Source organism: Drosophila mojavensis, unplaced genomic scaffold (assembly GCF_018153725.1).
Source record: "Drosophila mojavensis isolate 15081-1352.22 unplaced genomic scaffold, ASM1815372v1 contig_16, whole genome shotgun sequence".
In the NCBI taxonomy this organism is placed as follows: domain Eukaryota; kingdom Metazoa; phylum Arthropoda; class Insecta; order Diptera; family Drosophilidae; genus Drosophila; species Drosophila mojavensis.
In genome coordinates, this window is record NW_025318693.1 from 3,183,061 (window position 1) to 3,202,526 (window position 19,466).

The 19,466-nt window shown below is 34.3% G+C and overlaps 2 protein-coding genes and 1 long non-coding RNA gene across 4 annotated transcripts in view; 1 reads left to right on the forward strand and 2 right to left on the reverse strand.

Moving 5' to 3' along the window:
- Nucleotides 1-10,196, reverse strand: part of LOC6573591 (atrial natriuretic peptide receptor 1) — a 52,471-nt gene extending 42,275 nt beyond the window's left edge. Inside the window, exon 1 of the mRNA XM_015167013.3 lies at nucleotides 9,793-10,196. The gene's annotated coding sequence lies outside the window, so the exon portion shown is untranslated. The remainder of the gene's footprint in view (nucleotides 1-9,792) is intronic.
- Nucleotides 200-770, forward strand: LOC122756788. Its single transcript, XR_006356642.1, has 2 exons — nucleotides 200-491; nucleotides 555-770. It is a non-coding gene; the product is annotated as an uncharacterized LOC122756788 (long non-coding RNA).
- Nucleotides 10,197-11,502: 1,306 nt separating the features above from the next.
- On the reverse strand, nucleotides 11,503-18,493 carry LOC6573589 (globin). Of its 2 annotated transcripts, none has more exons than XM_015167012.3 (4): nucleotides 18,401-18,493; nucleotides 12,229-12,455; nucleotides 11,994-12,155; nucleotides 11,503-11,934 (listed from the first exon to the last, which is right to left on the reverse strand). In XM_015167012.3, the coding sequence occupies exons 2-4, from the start codon at nucleotides 12,385-12,387 to the stop codon at nucleotides 11,794-11,796; spliced, it is 462 nt and encodes a 153-aa protein (XP_015022498.1). In that variant the 5' UTR covers nucleotides 12,388-12,455; nucleotides 18,401-18,493; the 3' UTR covers nucleotides 11,503-11,793. The 2 variants fall into 2 exon arrangements, with proteins under 2 accessions (XP_015022498.1, XP_001999657.1); XM_001999621.4 differs by lacking the exon at nucleotides 18,401-18,493 and adding an exon at nucleotides 17,120-17,226.
- Between the last annotated feature and the right edge of the window lie 973 nt (nucleotides 18,494-19,466).

The following is a 19,466-nucleotide window of genomic DNA, read 5'->3' on the forward strand; positions in this document are numbered from 1 at the left end:
TCATTGTGTTGTGGAAATGTTGTGTGAAGAGTTCTATAGCATTTGCAGTGTGGGTGGATGCACTTAGCTACGAAATACTCTATTTATAGTAAACACTGGGTAATATATTACTTCGCTTATGGTGCTAATCGGAAGAGAGATTAGATTACTACTACTCAGTCTGACTGATGTTTTAATATCATCTTTGAGTAGGCGTGGCCAATAAGTATTATGTTTCTCTTATATAAAACTATATATAAAATATCAAAGTATAATTCTAAAAAGCAGATATACTTCCGCTTGGCTCAAGTAGAGGGTATTAAAAGGTTCAATGGCTAGTACGAAATTCCATGGAATTGTTTACATTAACTAAACCCATTGATAAGGTCCCATTGCAATGGAACTTTGGCGATGGAACCACAACGTAAAAAAAATATTATAGCCAACATTTTCGGAAATCTGCAAAATTCGGTGAAAATATAATAAGCAACAAATGAAGAACTTTCCCAATTGTAGGTTATTGACGCTAGCTTTAATTTGTCAACATTGATTTTTAATCTTATCAATGGTTCCAGAAAACTTATGTGTTGTTTACAGTTTGACAAGAGTTTTCAAAACAATACGAAACCTTGACAGTTTCGAATGATTCAAATCATCTACGTCCGAAAAGTCGCAGCTTAAATACTCTTCTTCAAGACCTTGGGAATTTTCATATAGCAAATATATTTTAAAATCATGTAAGACATGAAATTGCTCTATTAAATTTGGCATATTTGACAACAAGAATCGGATACACTTTATGGTAGAACAAGTGAACTCTAATCAAATAACTCTAATTGCTCAAAAAATCCTATCTAAGCGCATATTATCTATCAGAACGCCCTAGCTGAAACTTATTTGGGGCGAACTAATTTCCATTAATACTAAGTAACTGTTTGGGTTTAGCTTTATACACAGCTCGATTATAAAATACCTCCAGACTGTTCTTTAATAACTTTAATGCATGCAAAATTCAAAATCGATTTTTATCGATTTCCAGCTAACTGAAGTGCTGAATGTCCGGCATTTCGAGCCTAATCGACATTCGAATACTCTTTCTAGCTCTTATCAATAAGCAGGGAGCTAAAACAAGTGCCATAATATTTGCTTAGCGTATTCCGACATTGAATGGATTCAAAGTTCTATATCGAGCAAGTTGATAAAAGTTGACGCAGCGCAGTTGAGCTTGGCGCCAGAGAGCAGGAATGCCACGCGTCTGGGGCATTGTCTGGTGTTTTCTCTTGTGCTCGGAATTCTCTGTTCACGAAACTATACAAACAAAAACAAAACAAAATATTGCCAATAGACATGAAGACAAAACACAAATATTATCAATACAGAGCAGGTGGGGGCGATGTGGGCTTATCAGAGCCGGAGGCGGGGTGCCGTCACAGGTAGGCGTAATTAATAAGAATTCATCACAAGCAGTTGACAGTGCAAATATAAAGCGCAGAAGGTAATTGCAATCTGGAAACCAAAATGCCAATGATACCAAATATCAATTCGTTTGGGTCATGTGCTTGATATCAACAGCACAGTTGAACTGTTGAAAAGCCCTCATTATGATATGGCAAAAGCCAACCACTGCGCGAATACATGTTCAAAGAAAAAAGCACCCACATCAATCATAGTGAAGCATATTGTTAGCAATGACTATTTGGTAACATGAAGCAAACGAAAGGACTTCAAAAAAACAAACAAAGCCAAGACTCAGAGTTAGTCAGCGAAAATCGAAATGCAAATTCAATCAAGTTTGATAAGAAACGTAATCTCTCGTTATGCTATATAAATAAATTAAATAATAGACAATATATATATATATATATATATATATTTGGGGCGATTAAATATTTACTTTGTTATTTGAAAAATTTTAAAATAAATAAAATAACAAAATATAATTATTTAAAATTTTTTTTAAATTTTATTTATTTATTTATTTTTTTTTTGTCAATTTAAATGGAATTTTCTTGAATTCTCTTTTATAATAAATAATATGATCTAAAAAAATATAAATTTTTGGTTATCAAAATAGATAAAATATTAAAAATAAATATATTGTCAAAAAGTATGTCCCTTAAATATAAATCTTTTTTTTATTATTTTTTAAGTTTATTATTATTATTATTTATTTTTATTTTATTTTATTTTATTTTATTTTATTTTATTTTTTTTTTTTTTTTTTATTTTATTTTATTTTATTTTATTTATTTTTTTTTTTTTTGTAGAAAAAAAATTAGTTTATCAAATTATACAATTTTTATGCTCTCCATAATAAATAATCATTTGGATATCGATCAGCGTCTATAAATAGCCATAAAATTGGTCTCAAAGAAAAAAGGGAAAATATATATTTATTAAATTAATAACAAATTGGCTGAAACATCAAAGCGCTTATCAATTGGCAACCGTCAATTTATTTTTAGGTCGTTAGCAAAATTAAATAAAGTGCTGATTGATTATGATCGGGATCGGAGGCGTCACTCGCTTCACTCTGCCCACTCGGCCCACTCGGCCCACTCGGCCCTCTCGTCGGGACATGGCGCTGCACCTCGAGCGAATCAATCATATTTACTCATATTTCCAACGCAACAAATGTGTAAATATTTATAGCTAAAACACCTAGATACATATAGACGCTATATACATATGTATGGCCACTTACAGTATGTCCATCGGGCCATCGAGCGAATAGCTTAACACATGTGCACAATTTGTGCTGTTATGCTGTTGCGCAAGTGCTCGACACGCGCATACCCTGTGCTCAGTCCAGATCATCGAAATTCCTCTTTATTTATGTTTATGCATACATAAACAACTGAGTTTTATATTAGCAAATTGGGAAAGTTATCAAATTACGAGACGATAAGCAAATTAAGGCGAATCCTCTTCAGTCTGGCCAACAGCCGTCAGGCAGTATTTGGCCTGGGTGCAGGGTAGGCAAACAAAGGCAACTGATATGCACTTAGCTCCGTATTGCTCTCGCATTTTCGGCTCGTGTTGGACTTAGTCATAGTTTCGCTTTAATACAGACACTCAACTAAAAGCAAGCAACACGTGGCCGGGCTTAGTGGGTTAATGGATGACAAAACATCATAGAATACATGCCTATCAAATTTTTTATACAAAATCTTAGCAATAAGCGAAAGGCAATTGGTATAATGCAAAACTATTAAAAAATTTATGTTTGATTAGAATAAAATTGTTTAAGCATTTAATTATATAAAAAAATGCATAAAATTATTTATTTTTCTAAAGTCATAAGAATTTAAGTTTTTATTACAATATAATTATTTAAGATTTAATTACTTAAAAAGAAAACAGAATAATATATTATTCTAACTTTTTTGGAAGTATTTAGTTTTTATTTTTTACTAGACTAATAAATTAAAGCATTGAGAATTATATATTTTTAAAAATATTGCTGGAATTCTGAAGGTTTTTATTTTTTATTGGAATAAATGCTTTTAATTTTGTATTGGAATAATATTGATTAGGGAATTAATTCATTAAAAAAATTAAAATTAAAATAAAATAAATAAATAAACAAAAACAGTATTATATATATTTTTTTGTCATTTTTACATATGAATCTGAGTAAAATATTGTCAGGTTTTTGAGACACTATTGCCCAAAAGTTAGGTAATATGAAACTGCTGACAGTTGCAACATCTGAATCGTATTTATTTTATTGCCATACTTTAAAAGGCTTTTCTGCCATCAGATTAAGATTTTTGCTTATTAATTTCTTTGATATTAATTTATATTGTTATAATTTTCATAATTTATAAACCTATAAGAAATATTAACTCTGAATAAATCATGTAATATATCTTCTTATATTGAAATTCGCAATTAAACTAGCCTGAAGTCATTTAAGGGGCTTAAGGTAAGACTTGACTACTCTCTCTCTCTCTCTCTCTCTCTCTCTCTCTCTCTGAGGACTCTGACCAATTAGATTTAATTTCTGTTTACAAGTTCAATTCAATCATTGCCATAGATGGAGTGGCACTTGCAATGTCAACCATTCAAGTTTATGAAGAGTAATCAAGGCAGAGTCCTTGACGAAACACTTCCAGTGAGGTCTATTGCAATTTATCGAATCTGAGAGGAGGCCAAGCAACTGGCCAAGGCAAGACGCTTACAGTTCAAATGCGTCTATTTATAGATACCTGTTTATATATTTAGCTTCTAATCAATGAGCCGCGTGGGCTGATAAGATTGCGGAATGCCCACAAATTCGCTGCGATTGCTTGTGGCGTAAACGCACAGATATCTAGCTACTGCTTAAAGCATTCTCATAACTTATATAACTATCCATAAGTATTCCGGGTTTTTGCGCTCTCATCAGCTTGTTTTAATTAATCGTTTTTAAATCTAGTAATTTGCATGCAACTTAAATGTCCATTCATCATGGCCATAATTAATTTGTTTTATTTACACTGAACCTGGCGCGGCTTTGTCGCGGCTAAATTTATATTATTTATCAACTTTTAATACATGGATTGCTTTATTTAAATATAGACAGACTGCCGGCTGCCCCTATAACAGGCCAAAAATGTGCACAAGTGTATTTTTAAAGCCTTCGCCAAATTGAAGACCAAATAATCGCCACCCAAGATAAACGTCCCCAAAGCACTGCAATATCCGCCGACGCTGAATTGACGGCTGCGGTTTATCTACGACCACGATGCGAACGATGAGCCCATATAAATACGAGGACCGCTCCGATTAAGTTTCAATATTGAAACTACAATGTATTGATGCTCCAGTTGAAACAACTCCCAATTATTTTCAAAGAATTTCATGGGCTATAAATTTAGTTATTATATTAGTATCCAATATCTTCATTTAAATTTCTATGTATACGATATGTATTAAATATATACATATGTATTGTGGGGGGGCTAACTAATTAATCATTATTAAATATTCATTTAAAACTTTTTCGCGGCTCCCAATTATGAATTCTTCTTGGTTTGCTGTTTCTCACTGTGTACTTTACTGCTTTTCCTTAAACAGAGTGCTTTGTCATGCTCTACAGTGCTGGACCAAGTATCTTTTCAATAACAAGTCGCCTTCTCTTTGTTTGTCGAAAGTATGGCGGCTCTCGCTTTCACTCATAAAACTCGGAGCTGCGTTCATATAGTTTCTCTCTCTCTCTCTCTCGCAATCTCTCATTTTCTCTCTCTCTCTCTCTATCGCTCTCCCAAAGTTCAATATGTATTAGTCTCTACTTATCAAAAATATAGAAATCTTTCTCATTCAGCCTTAGCTGGAGTGAATATGTCTGTCCTTTAATATAAATGTTCCTCAGTTTTATTTATTACTCATTCAGGAACTTTTAAAGCTCGCAGTGCCCATAAGAGAACAGAATGACGTTTTTAAAGCCTAATGAAAAACTTTAATAGATTTTGTAAACAGACACAGCATGAACCGCGCTGCATTTAATTAAATGGCTGAAAGCGCTTTAATTAAAGATGCAAACATTTATGGCCTTTAGCAGATGAAAAAACTGTAACATACGCTATGTATATGTTCCCGTGCTCAATAATTTAATATATTTCAACTAAACTTTCTATTGACAGCAAATTGATTAAGTTGTCTTCGAGCTCAAGTCGAAGTTTGCTAAACTTTGCTTGCGGCAATTCGAAGACTACTCAAGTTTAGTCTGGGGAAAACTTTATATTCCATTATGAGGCATACATACATATATACCTTGTCATATTTTATTTTTGAAAGTTATTGTTCTCTTTTTATACCCTGAACCCATTTTCAATGGGAAATCAGGGTATAATGGTTTTGTTGAAATGTATGTAACAGGCAGAAGGAGGCGTGGCAGACCACACAAAGTATATATATTCTTGATCAGGGCGACGAGCTGAGTTGATTTCGCCCTGTCCGTCTGTCTGTCCGTCTGTCCGTCTGTCCGTCCGTCCGTCTGTCCGTCTGTCCGTCTGTCCGTATGTATGAACGCGTCGATTTCAGAAGATATAAGAGCTAGAGACTTCAAATTTTTTTTAAATGTCCGTAATTACAGCGCGCATATCAAGTTTATCATTAAAAATCGATAACTCATCCCGATCTTTTTTTATCGATAAAAAACCTTATCGAAAACCAGTTATAAAATTATATCTTCTACACCATTATCGCTAAAGTCTCTAAATTTTTAATGTATGCTTATATGCAATTTATACAGTTTCGGTTTTTGTTAAAATTTACCCCCCACCCTTAAATTCACCCCCTCACCCTCACTTTTGTAAAAGGCGTATTTCAAATACTAGAGACTTGTGCTTTGGCAAATACATGCATATCCATGTTATAATCATAATCTGAAAGTTTCATGAAGATCGTACGTCCACAAAAAAAGTTATTAAGCAATTAAGTTCTCATAGTAGGCGCTCACTGCCGCCCATGCGTGTTTATGCTTGTGTGTGTATATGTATGTAATTGTTTGTGTATGTGTGTGTGTGTGTGTGTGTGTGTGTGTGTGTGTGTGTGTGTGTGTGTGTGTATATATGTGTGTGTATATGTGTGTGTATGTATGTGTGTGTATGCATGCCTGTGTGTGCGTGCGTGTGTGTGTGTGTGTGTGTGTGCGTGTTTCTTGTGTAAGCTGAAAGACGCGAAAAATTATTGAAATAGCTTTTACTCCAAGGGTTCAGGGGATCTCGTAGTCGAGTAGTCTCGACTAGAGCTTTCTTACTTGTTTTATTTTACAGTTTTGGGCTATCTTTTGTCATATGTGCCATTTAAGGTACGTGCTTCTTCAATGGGGCAAGTCTGTTCTGGCTCGGACATTTTAGAAGTGTTTGTGGCAAAGTGAAGCCAATCAATTTTGAACGTGCTAAAATTCTGACGTTATTGAGCTGAGAAATGTGTGAAAATATGTTTGCCCAAATCTTGAAAGTGACACAAATTCAATGTTCATGATTCATGTGAAGTCCACTTGAGAGATGCGGAATTGAGTTTGCACCAGTATGAATAAAAATTGCTCTTAGACAATCTATTCTAGGGAGTCTTGCAATTTAAATAGCTCCAATAGCATAGCAGAGTTTCCATATCAAATCATGATAGACGATGACAACTGAATTCACTTAGAGCTCTCCATTTCATCAGTTCCAATTGTTAAATTTAATATATGCATGGTAAACAGAAAATATCGTGATAAAATCAGCTTAGAGTTATCTGCTAGGGGCTACTCTAGCGTAACAAAGAGAGTAAAATCTTGATTAATAAAAAACACTCACTTTTATAAAAATTATATAAAATATATAATAAGTTTTAAGAGACAAATGCAAATACTTTTCTATACCAAAGAAGATTTTTAAAACATATATATATATATACAATATATATTATAGAATATATAATAAATTTACAACCCAAATTCCAGGACTTTACATTAAGAAACAATCATTTAGAGACCAAAACAAATATATTTCTATACAAAAGAGGATTTTGAAAGGATTCTTAAATCACAAATAAATTCAATTTCAAGCGAAATAAAAACTTTCAAGCTGGCATGCCCCATTAACTGCTTCATCCAATACAGGAGCAGAAACCGTTGACATCATTCACTAAATCGATTGTCGTGTTAAGTGTTTGATATGATTTTTGCCATATGCAGAGAAAGATTTAAATGGCTTTGCCAGCCAGCAAATTCATATGCAAATACAAGACATGTGCATAGAATTAGAGCTGAGGTTTTTGAGGTCTATCCATATGCTGTACAAATCACGTATATTAATTCAGAGTTCATAGATGAAAGACACAAAGATTTCTATTGCATTTGTGTGGATCTCTGTGGTCAAATATTTTCATTTCCTGTGGCATTGCGGTAAGCCCAGCAGCTCGGCTTTAATGTCTAACGATATCATATAGATATACATCTACAGATATTAGGAAAGTTTCGCTTTAATGTGCAGGAGTGTCATCAAGTCAGTGCATAATGTAATGTGGTTGAAGGCAATAGCAAATCTTCTTTTTGCTCAGCTGTCTGTGCGAGTCTGCATGCATGCATAACAATGCTGAATAACATTACGTATACGCACTGTGTGCGTGTGTGTGTATGTGACAGCTAAAGTACTGCGAGGAAGAAATGCAGCATACTTCACTGGGACGCCGGAGAGCTCAACGCGTTTCAAAACAAAGTTATATAATTGAAGCGAAGCGTGTGAAGCCAACAAAAGAAAAACGTCACTCCACGGACAGAGACAAATTGTGTATAGGAAAACAACTAAATTGCAACCAAATTAAGCACCAGTTGTTAATAAGGGGGAGAAAACAAGACAAAGCATACAATTAATGTCTGTTTGTCAGTTCTCTTTGCTTAGCAGCGTAATTAATAAAGCCAGATCCGCAGAGACAAAAACAAAATGGTTCGCTTTAAATAATTATAATTGTTTTCTATGATATTGAATTGCATTCCAACTATAGTGAAATTCTAAATTAAAATGCTTATTGAAATTTTAAAAAAATTATCAAATGGAATAAATTTAATTACATGAATAAATATAAGTATAAGTTAATTTTTATAATATTTAAAATAAATAAATTTACAAATATGATAGTCTTGAATTTTTTTTATTTATTTATTATTATTATTATTATTTTATTTATTTATTTATTTATTTATTTTTTTTTTTTTGTTGAATGAATCCTTTATTGAAATATTCAAATTTTATTCAATTATTTATAAATGAACAAAATTGAAATTATAGATATTTTTCATAATTTATTATAGCTAGAGCAAATTTTATGCTTGAAATAATTATTTACTTGTTATATTTAATTGAATTTGATTTTGTTTGTAGGGCTATTTTTTCGTAAAAGGCTTTTTTATATTTAAAATAAATTTGTTAATCAAATCTATTCAGGCATTCATAATAGTCGCTTTAAACTTGATAGAAACTATGAAAAAATATGTGTAAAAAAATAAAAAGAATGTAATAATAAAGTAAAATCCGACAATAATCATAAATAAATATAAATTAAAAATATGTACACAACTATTATAAAAATTGATCAAATATTTTCCATATATTTGCGACAATTTCGTTAAATAATATAAATTTATTCGTTGCGGAAATTGTTGCATATGACAGAGAATAATGCATTATTTAGAGAAGTTAAGGCAAATTTAATAGGTTTTTTAGTTTGGAGTCTTGAGTTGATATCATGTATATTAACAGTTTGCTGTTGAATTTTTTATTCAGTAAAAAAGAGAAGTAAATTTGCATTTAAAGAATTCCAGCTCTGAAACTGTAGCTGATTAAAAATAGTTTGTATATTGACATATTTATTGGATGACCACAGATGACAGTTTTCATCTACATATTTTAAGGGTGTCCAACTTGTCAAGCAGCATCCAATAATGGACGACAGAGGACTCGCTGTGCAAAGTGAAGATGCTTTAGATGTTCGAGATGCATTAGATGCTCGCTGAAGCACAATCAAAGTGTGCACACTTAGAGCGTATTCTGTGGGGGCGATGGAAATATGCGTATGGTAAGTGCGGGCGGACTGCTTAGTTGCATTCCCAAAGGCCAAATGGATTGCGCAACATCGAAGTTAGAAACTGAAATATATCTGGCTTGAATTCAGCCAATTCAGTCAAATAACTTTGGCCATTAATCAGGAACTGGCCTAAGGACCGTCGATAGTTTTCAAGTCAATTTAACTTAAAGGAATTATTAGTATTTATTATCTAATGGGGATCCTTTGAACGTTTTATGGCACACCTGCCAATAAAGTCTTTTTAAGAGAGCTTACCTGGTCATTAAACGCGTGCGGGGTGTGGGTGGCCTGCTGTGCTGGATTTGCTTTGATATCGTATTTGTTTTTGCTTGCTCTTACTTTGCTTTGATTGGAATACCAGCACACTTGAGTATGACACTTTTTTTACTGATAGCAATTCTATTTATTGCTCAGGCATTCATGCTTTTATAACTACACGCAATTAGCTTCTTTTTTTTTATGATTCGATCAGTGGTGCTATAAATATAAATATCTTACTAGGCTTACTCAAGAGGGTGTGAGAAACACAAATATTATGCACTGATATGCCAGCACTCTCCCATTAGACTCCAATTACACTCACAATCGCGCGTTTTCGTAATTGCTGGCAACTTCGATGTTTTGCCGTTTGCAGCGTATTTTGACCCGAAACGCGCGCTTTCCGTTTAACAGTTATTTTTCGACTATTATTGGGCAAATATTGAAAAGCTTGCCATCGGTTTTTGCACAGCTCACCAACGTGAGGGCAACTCAACAACGAGCTCTGTTAGTGATAAGAAAGCGTCCAGATAACATGCGCCAGCCGGTAGCTGTTACAGCACTGGCTGTTAGCTCGCATGACCATTTAACAGTGCCGATGTTAACACGCTGTTAATTGACCTGTTATCTATCTATCTGCCAAACGCTGATAGGGTAAATGATAATATAAGAAACGCCTCCAAATTGCCATGGTGATTGTTATACAGCAGCTATTTCGGCTTGTGAGTAGAATGTGTTGTTATCCGTGTCTTGTAATCATACTCTATACTTAGGAAAAATAAAAAATAAAAATAAAAATATAAATTATTATATTGTTATACTATACTATATTATATTATACTATATTATATTATATTAAATATTTAAAAACCACAGAGCAATTCAACTGTATAAACTGACTACACGTCGTATGCGCAATTAAAATATTTTAGCATTACCCATACGTCATGTATTGCTTGTCAAGATGCAGCTGTTGCCGCCATTTAGCGCGCCTGCAATTAATGCACTTTTATGCTCATCTGCGGCACTCTTCCTAAAATTATGCAATTCCAGCCGAGTGCCGCTTAAATTGCATTGAGTCTATTATTTTGCGGCACTGAGCAACGGAAATTCTTCTGCAATTGCATGCGAAATATATATACATATAATTATGCCGGGAAATGGTTTTCAAGTGTGTCTAACACTTGCCTGTAAAATGCTTTTCCTTCTTAGTTTTTTTTTTTTTTTTTTCTTGAATAACTTTTTTCAGGCGAACTAATAGAAATATAAACAAGTTATTTAATATCTACTGCTCGACTTCTGATTGCTCTATGAAATCCGTCTTATTGTATATGAATTATTTTTGTGGGGATATCTCAATTATCTTTTTGTAAAGATCAAAGTATAAAATTTGTACATATATTTGTATTTAATTGCATAGATGTGTATATAAATCTATATATAATATTTAACTGAAATCACCTTTTATTTTTCCTAATTATCCTTTACACCTGCCCAAAATGTATATTATCTTTCACAATTCTTACCCAGACTGAGTTCCATTAGAAAGCGTTTAACTGCTTATCTAAATAAAGTTAAATAATGCTCACTTGACATTTTGATGACAGGAGAGCTATGCCTATCCATAGGGCACTGACTCAGATTTTCTATAACTGCTATTAGAACTAATGCGAATTATGCTTACCAATTCAAAAAATAATTAAGAGCTGCAATTTTACGGCTACAAGCGACCTCTTTATTTTATTTGTATTCTTATTAAGTGCTTAAGGCTGACAATGGGTTAAAGCTTTACGGAGCAGTGTGCGAGTGTGTTAGTGTTTATCTGCCGGTGTTTTTGTGTGTTGGACTTTTACTCATAAATAAAAAATGAAAATAGCTAACATTTATCATTTATCATTTACTTAAATCTACATAAGCTGTGCCTTGCAATGTGATCTTCATTCGTTACGTTCCCGCTTCGCTATCGCTGCTGCTCTCTCGCCTTTCGTCTGACTCAGTTTAGATGGCATCGCCTTCCTCGTTGATGGACTTGAATATAATGCTATAGACGTGGTCAACCAGCTTAGTCCACGTTTCCTGTTGACTATCGTCCAGATTGCAGACAGCTGTGAGCGTTTCCAGAATTACGCCTCTGAGTTGCTATAGAAGCGAAATATGTATATAAATATATGATATGATAGCTGTAGCTGGGCACTCACATTGTAAGATTCCTTAGATATTCGACGAGGAATGTGGTTGACAGCCACCTTGGTCCAGATCTCATCCAGTTTCTCCTGATCGCCCTCCTGGCCGAGCACCCTAATCGATTCGTCAAACACCCGAATTATGCGTCCAGCATGTGCACGGAAGCGTGCATTGGCCTGAAGGAAAGAAGTGGATTAGCTTTTAGTTTAATTTTAGTTTAGCAGTTTTCTATATTTCCATCCGACTTACGGGCAACTCTTCCAGGGGCACATCGCGAAATGGAAACTTTTCCAATGCGGACGGAAAACGATTAAAGAAAGCTGTCAGAATGGCAGCTCCAGAGTCTGTTGGGGTCGCCACGGGAATTTCCCAGGTCTTCTTGATCATTGCCAACTCATCGCTGTTCATGTTTTCGACTAAAATTCTCGTCTGGTGCTGCTGCTCTTCAAATGGTAGCCTCGATATTGGGTTTTAGGCTGCAAGAGAAAAAATTAAATAAAATCACATTAGTATTAATCTAGATCAAATTAATTTACTCTTCTTTACGCTCTCACACACATGCACGCATTCTCACAATCGCCCATACTCTCTCTGTCTCTCCCTCTCTCTTTCTCTCGCTCTCTATTTTCTCGTTCTCTCGCTCTCTTTTCTTCCAGCTGACAATTGAGATTGACAGCTTTACATCGCAATTGCCATTTGCTATTCGCATTTTCTGACTCGCTATGCAATAAGCGCTCACGAGCACCAACCACAACAATCGAAAATCAAAACATGAAAGAGCTATGACCACACCGAAGATCAAATGCCCTTGCGGATTAACAATAATTTAATCAGAGTTCAACTATAAAATATAGTTATGGCATTCATCACGCAAAAGCTTTAAATTGTTAAGTTTGATCAATATACAATATTTATTGGTATATTATATATTTATTTTTATTTCTACACTATTACATTTCCGAATTCTTTTTCTTTTATATTTGTTTCAGACCAACTCTATTATACTTCGGCAGATACATATATTTCGTAAACTCCTATAAATATTTGACTGATTGTTGAAAGTCAAATCCATTATTAAAAAAAAAAAAAAAAATTCTATATTTGGTTATTAATAAGTCAAAATCTTTGACTGTATAAACATAACCTCTTCATATATGTTCTGAAATATGTGATGCTATATGGGTCACTTATAACCCATAATCAATAATATATTATCATAAGTATACAGGTATGACACATTTCATATATGTATGTACAAGTCGGAATGGCCCAACAAAGTTTGAAGCATGATAATGTTCTAGATACAATAGCTTATATAAATATACGCACACCACAACACGTGCTGAAAGTAAAAAAACGAAAGAGCAACCATAGAACATCCATCAAATTAACGTGCATATGTCAATCAACGTAGCATAATAGAGATGGTAGCGTGATTTTAATTGTACTTTTATATATTTATATAAATGAATTGTAATATATATTTACAGCTAGTGCTTTATTCTGTTTGTCAACTGCAAAGGGATGCAAATACATATTTTTACAAATTTAATGTGGATTAAAACCTTTTCAATGAATTCCACAAAAGCCCATCTCAAATTGAGTTTGTTTGGCGCTGTGTGGACTTGGCCTTCCCGCTCCCTTCGCCCATCTTAATAAGCAACTCTTGTGGACCGCTCTCGTTGACATAAATTGTGGAGGCACTTGATTCGCATTGTGCGGCACACACACTTAATTCAGATTCAGATTCAGATTCAGGTTCTGAATCAGATTGGCATGCAGAACTGGGCGATAGGTTTCCATGCGGAAAACGGAAATGTAAACAACGAGAGCAGAAATACCGATGATGATATACAATTATGAGCGGCGATTGTTAAGTAATTATGCACAATTATTAGGTAATGTTTTCAGAAGAAAGTCACATTAATTCAGAGTTGGGGCCGATTTCCACGAAATACATAAATATTTGCATATTTTATATGTGGCTCGGACATGAAAGCGAGAATTAAATTCGCTGGATACATAAACATTTATGCGGAATGGTGAAACAACCCACAAGTCTATATTTAATGAGAGTTTTGCAGAATATGAAATCATGCTGCAGGCAGAGCTCAATTGCTTAGCATAAAATATACCATTTTGCTTCCTCTTTGCTTGATTTAATGAGGAAAGCAAAGGCAACAGCAACAACAGCATAAATAAAATAAGGAGAAAAAGTCAACTGAAAGTTTATTAAAAATTTACAAGCTGACAGAGCTGCCGCAGGCAACAAACCCACATATATACACTCACACACACTCTCACAGAATGTGGGAAAGAGACATCATGTGGAAAAAATAACAAACAGATAGCATAACAGTGAAATGGACTCAAGTGCAGCCGCAGCAGGTGGCCACCATGTTATTGTTGCCCAGAGTGGGCGGAGTGGGCTGCACAGCACAACGCGCCGTAGTAAGTATGCCAAGTATAAGTGCAGACAACGGGCATATGCGAACTTAAGATACCACTTAAAATGTTTCATGTTTCATCTATCAATTTAGCTGGATAAACTGTTTCCTATGTGACACTCCTACACGCCTACGGCCTATCTGAATTTGCTCTTTCTGCTTTATTGCTAGAAAAATATATATTCATAAATGTTCAATAAAATTAACTAATAATGTAAATGCAAATTATATATACAGAATAATTGATTGAAAATAAAGTGTCTTATATAAGTAAATATATAAATAATAAATTTTTTATTTAAATATGTGGTTACTATCGTAAATAATAAAATATAAATAAAAATTATATTTATAAATTTATTAATTTTTTTTTTTATTATTTTATTTATTTATTTATTTTTTTTTTTTTTTTTTTATTTAATTTTTTTTTTTTTTTTTTTGTGTATAAGCAATCTTTAAAAATTAAATATTTCACGAAAAATATTCAAATAAAAATATTAAATACAAACTGAAAAATTCACAAACAAAATTAATTCATTTTTAAATATCAAAATTTAGTTGAATATTGGGATAAATGTATTAAATACCTTAAACGGTAAATATATTTAATAGATGCTAGATAAATTAATTTAATTTAATAAACTTGTAAATAATAGACTGTCACTGCAATTCGAATAGAGGTAAATGAAGTTAACTTTAAGGAAAGACTAAATTTGATATCTGATAAACCATCCTCTGAACAAAATTTGTCTTCCGTTATTCCACAACAATTGTAAGCCGAACAAACCCAACTTGAGCTTACTCAATTGTCATTTGATCAAATTGCACAACCCTAGCAAACCCCTTTCGTATACAGGGTATGGCGAATGTGCCAACTCTTGGTAACCTTGTCTCGAAGCCCGCTTCGGGGCACAATCGTTGAAACCATCATCATCATCATCGTAATAATCATCATCATCAGTGTTATCATCATCAAAAACAACAATAACAACAACAGCAACAATAACAGTGGCAGCTAGCGATGTACCTACAGACATACATAATATCCTTCATGCCATAACGTCCTGTGGCTTTTGTGGTTGATGTCGCTACAAGCCTGTGTCCTACCACACAAATACATAACACATCTATACATAAGTATATGTGTGTGTGTCTGTGTGTCTGTGTGTGTATGCTGCAGTCAAGAGTAAAGAAGCAGCAACAAATCAAGCGTTGCCCGCTTGCCTTGCGTGTATTTGTGCGCAGTCGGTAAGGACATTGAGCGCTTAATTAAATTAAGAAAACTTGATGGACAGCTACTAGACAACGAGACGCAAGCGACTGGCAACTGGCAGCAGGCCTGACAGCCCCGGCTCCTGTCGCTGTACCGACATCTGCTCCTGCCACTGCCCTTGCCCCTGCCACTGCCACTGCTCCTGCCCACACTACAGCCAACCAATCATTCAGGTGTTGCTAAAGTGCCGCGCTAGCCTTGCCAATGTATTTGTGTATGTGTGCGTGTCTGGCTGCGTGTGTGTGTGTCGTTCTATGGTGTGTATGCTGTCACTCAAGTGTCGTTCGGCATTCCATTACAATTTCCCAAAAAAAAACCTGACTGAGACCATTGCCAAACGGATTTAAATTTTCGAAATTTGAAACATAAAGTGTTTGGCAAAAAAATTAATTTAAAGGAACCTTCTATTTATAGTAAATCCATAGAAAATCATCTGGAGCTCTATTACATTTGTTAAAGCCTTAACAACATCTGCAACATATAATAATATATATTATGATACACAAATGTACATATATGCATATATATATATATACAGAATCGGTCTGAAAGTATTATTTTAAAAATATATTAATATATAAAATAATATAATAAAACATATACAAACACATACGTATTTGTATAAACAAACAGAATTAAATTAATTTAAAAAAAATAAATACTGGTTTTACAACTTAAATCTCTTTCAATGTCTTAAAACTAAATATATTCTTTTCGAAAAAAATTCAATATAAATCGTTGAAGTTGATAAGAGAGCTAAAGCAGCAAGGATACGCATTCAAATTCAATTCAAGCCTTTTAGATTGAATGAAATATGCATAAATCGAATAATGTGGACGTTGAAAGGGCCTCAAAGGCATTTCCTGTTTATCTAAATTGAGTTAAATTTGATTGCAGAAGGCAGCCTAAGGGTTTTTAAATTTACAACTCGTCTGCTTTATTCGCACAGGCAGTACACAAACACAGACAAACACGCACGCACACATATTTAAAGAGAGGACGCATACAACTGCAGACATATGCTCATCGGAAACATTAACGATAATGACAAAAAAAAAGAAGACAACAACAACAACGAAACGGCACTTGTTCACAAGGACATCTGAGAAATCCATAAATTTAAAGCATGCTTTTGTGCGCCAGAGCGCAAAGAAGAGCGAAAACAACAAAATCAAGAAAACTAGAAATGGAAACAGAAACCGTAACAGAAACCGAGACAGAAACAGACACAGACAGAAGATACACAGACAGAGAGATACAGAAACACAGGCAACTTTAAATCAGCTGTAGCCTGTTGAGCGAGAGCGCGGCAAATTTAAAGATTCCCCCGCGCATTAAATGCAACAAACACGATTTGCGCATTTGCACTTGAATTCACAGTTAACTGCATTGCTCTACATTAACGACATGATAATCGCACCCAATTCTTTCATAATTCCTCAAGCGGTTGCCCAAGCGCTGTCAGCGGCGTTACAACTTGTGTGTGTATTTCACTGATTTTCAAATTGTTTATGTTCTTTTTTTTTTTTTTTGTGTGTATTTTTCTATTTTTTTTTTTTTTTTCTTAATTTTTATTTGTTGTCAGTTCGTTAAACCTGTCGTCGCAAGTCGCCGATGTCGACTCCACTGTGAACCGCACGCGTTGCGTTCGAATCAGACACTGAAACGGAGACTGAAACTGAAACCGAAACTGAGACCCAAACTGAGCGGGCGACCAACTGATTCGTTTCGTGTTCAGCCGCTAGCAGAACGCGCTCTCTGCCGGCAAATACAGTCAGATTTGCACGTTTGTTGTTGTGTGCGCGCCAAAAACGTGCAAAACTATCGCGACCCGAGCGGTGAGAGAGCGACAGCGACAGCGCAGCGGCGTCGCTCACTGGGGGGCTGTTTACGATTTGCCGCTCCTGATAGCACTTTGATTACGCATGCATGTCATACGGTCGCCTTAGCCTTGCCTCACTCACTGCGCTGGCAGAGCAACACCTGCCCGAATAGTAGCCGTCGGGCATGTTGAATTGTCACCTGCCACCTGTGGCCGAGCCAATGTAAATAGCAACATTTCCGTGAGAACTCAAACTTCCGCTCACGTACTCTAGCTCTGCAAAGCAAAGAGTAAACTTAAAAAATCTATTTCCGCTAAATTTAAATTAATAAACTTTACATGTAGCTGAGACATATTTATTATGCAAGTTTCAGCTCGGATTTTCGAATTTTGTTGAATATTTAAATTTGTTTATACATAAATTTGTTTGTACATAAATTTATAAATTGCAGCTATAAATTCTATGTTTAACATAAATGTGTTTATTTTTAACAAATTAAATATATTTTTTATTTAATTGTCGCTTTGCTGCTTTAGTTGATAAGCGCCTTGCAATGAAGTCACAAACTGCTGTTTTTAAATTTTCTACCTGTTATCAGCACAATGAATGACATACATACACATATACAAACACATATGTACACAACACAACGCCAATAGCTTATCGATAATAAACACAAACAAATTCAAATGTCTCGACAAAACACACTAATTCGATTATAATGCGCTAAAATCACAGAACACTTTAGTCAATATACGTATGTATGTATATGTTCGTATATCGATATATAAGAAATTCCATATGTGTATAATATGCAAGTGTATTTGTTGCCTATCAAATTAAAGGTTCTATAGAAGTATTCCTCAAGCACAACTCACTCTTTGCACCGCCGCAACCGCACTCAACGCTGTTCAAGTTCGAACTAAGCAGCATCGTCAAGTCGAGCGGCTATTTAAACGATTTTCGAAATCGACTGAAAACAACAAACAAATAGAACAGACTAGAGAATATGAAAATGAATAAAAATAAAATAAAAATTATTTTGGGCTAAACACTGGCAAAGAACAACAAGCAGCACTTCATTAATCGCCGCGGCTCCCATCGACGATTTAGGGAGCATGGGGGTTATCGAACATTTCGGTAGATCAAAATAATATTGCATCACGGAAATACATACATAGTTCAGAATTTCACTGTAGCTATTTTGAATATCATCATTGATGTGTGTACATGATATATACATATTTCTTATTGCTGCATTCAACAGATGTAATGTGTGGGGTCAAGAGGTCAAATTAATTTCCAGCTGTATATGAATATCAGCATAGTTCACTTCTGCTAGCAGTTCCATTTGGTTCAATAGCTTTGTTAAGTAACTGCGTATTTCTTATCTATTTCGCACTTGCAAACTCACATTTACTTGACCTTTGCATAACTTTTCGACTTTTTCGACTGTCACGAGATATTTGAGGACTTTTAATGGACACTTTGCATGTTGCTCTGAAGTTTTCACACGGGTCCAGGCACAATGAATTATTTCATTGCTATCCACTCGCTATTTATCTCCACTCAGTTGATGATTTAATAACAAATTTGAATAATTGTATTCCATTGGCTGGGTTGAAAACCTACTCTTATAATTAGCTGTTGAAGAACAAGTTGTGTAGAATTCCAAATTTGTCGCAATAAAAGTTTTTATTGTTCCACTAGGTTGATTATAAACTCAATTAAACATCTACTTCGCAGTCAAAAACCTATGAAAATTGTCACAATTAAAAAACTTTACTAATTAAGCACTATTTCTTTCTTTTCTTCCTTCATCTCAATGATCTGAAGAGTTGTCGGAGATGCCCGCTGGAACCTGTTGAATCGGAAAGTGTATTTATTATTATTGTCTATCATTGTTGCTAATAATTTGGCCAGCTCAATTAATATGCATTATGC

Bases quoted from the DNA above. Each gene is read 5' to 3' on its own strand.
- LOC6573589 (XM_015167012.3), bottom strand. From the start codon at position 12,387: ATGAACAGCGATGAGTTGGCAATGATCAAGAAGACCTGGGAAATTCCC. The intron at 12,156-12,228 runs GTAAGTCGGATG...TCTTTCCTTCAG, and splicing joins TGCCCCTGGAAGAGTTGCCC to GCCAATGCACGCTTCCGTGC. The intron at 11,935-11,993 runs GTGAGTGCCCAG...TCGCTTCTATAG, and splicing joins TATCTAAGGAATCTTACAAT to CAACTCAGAGGCGTAATTCT.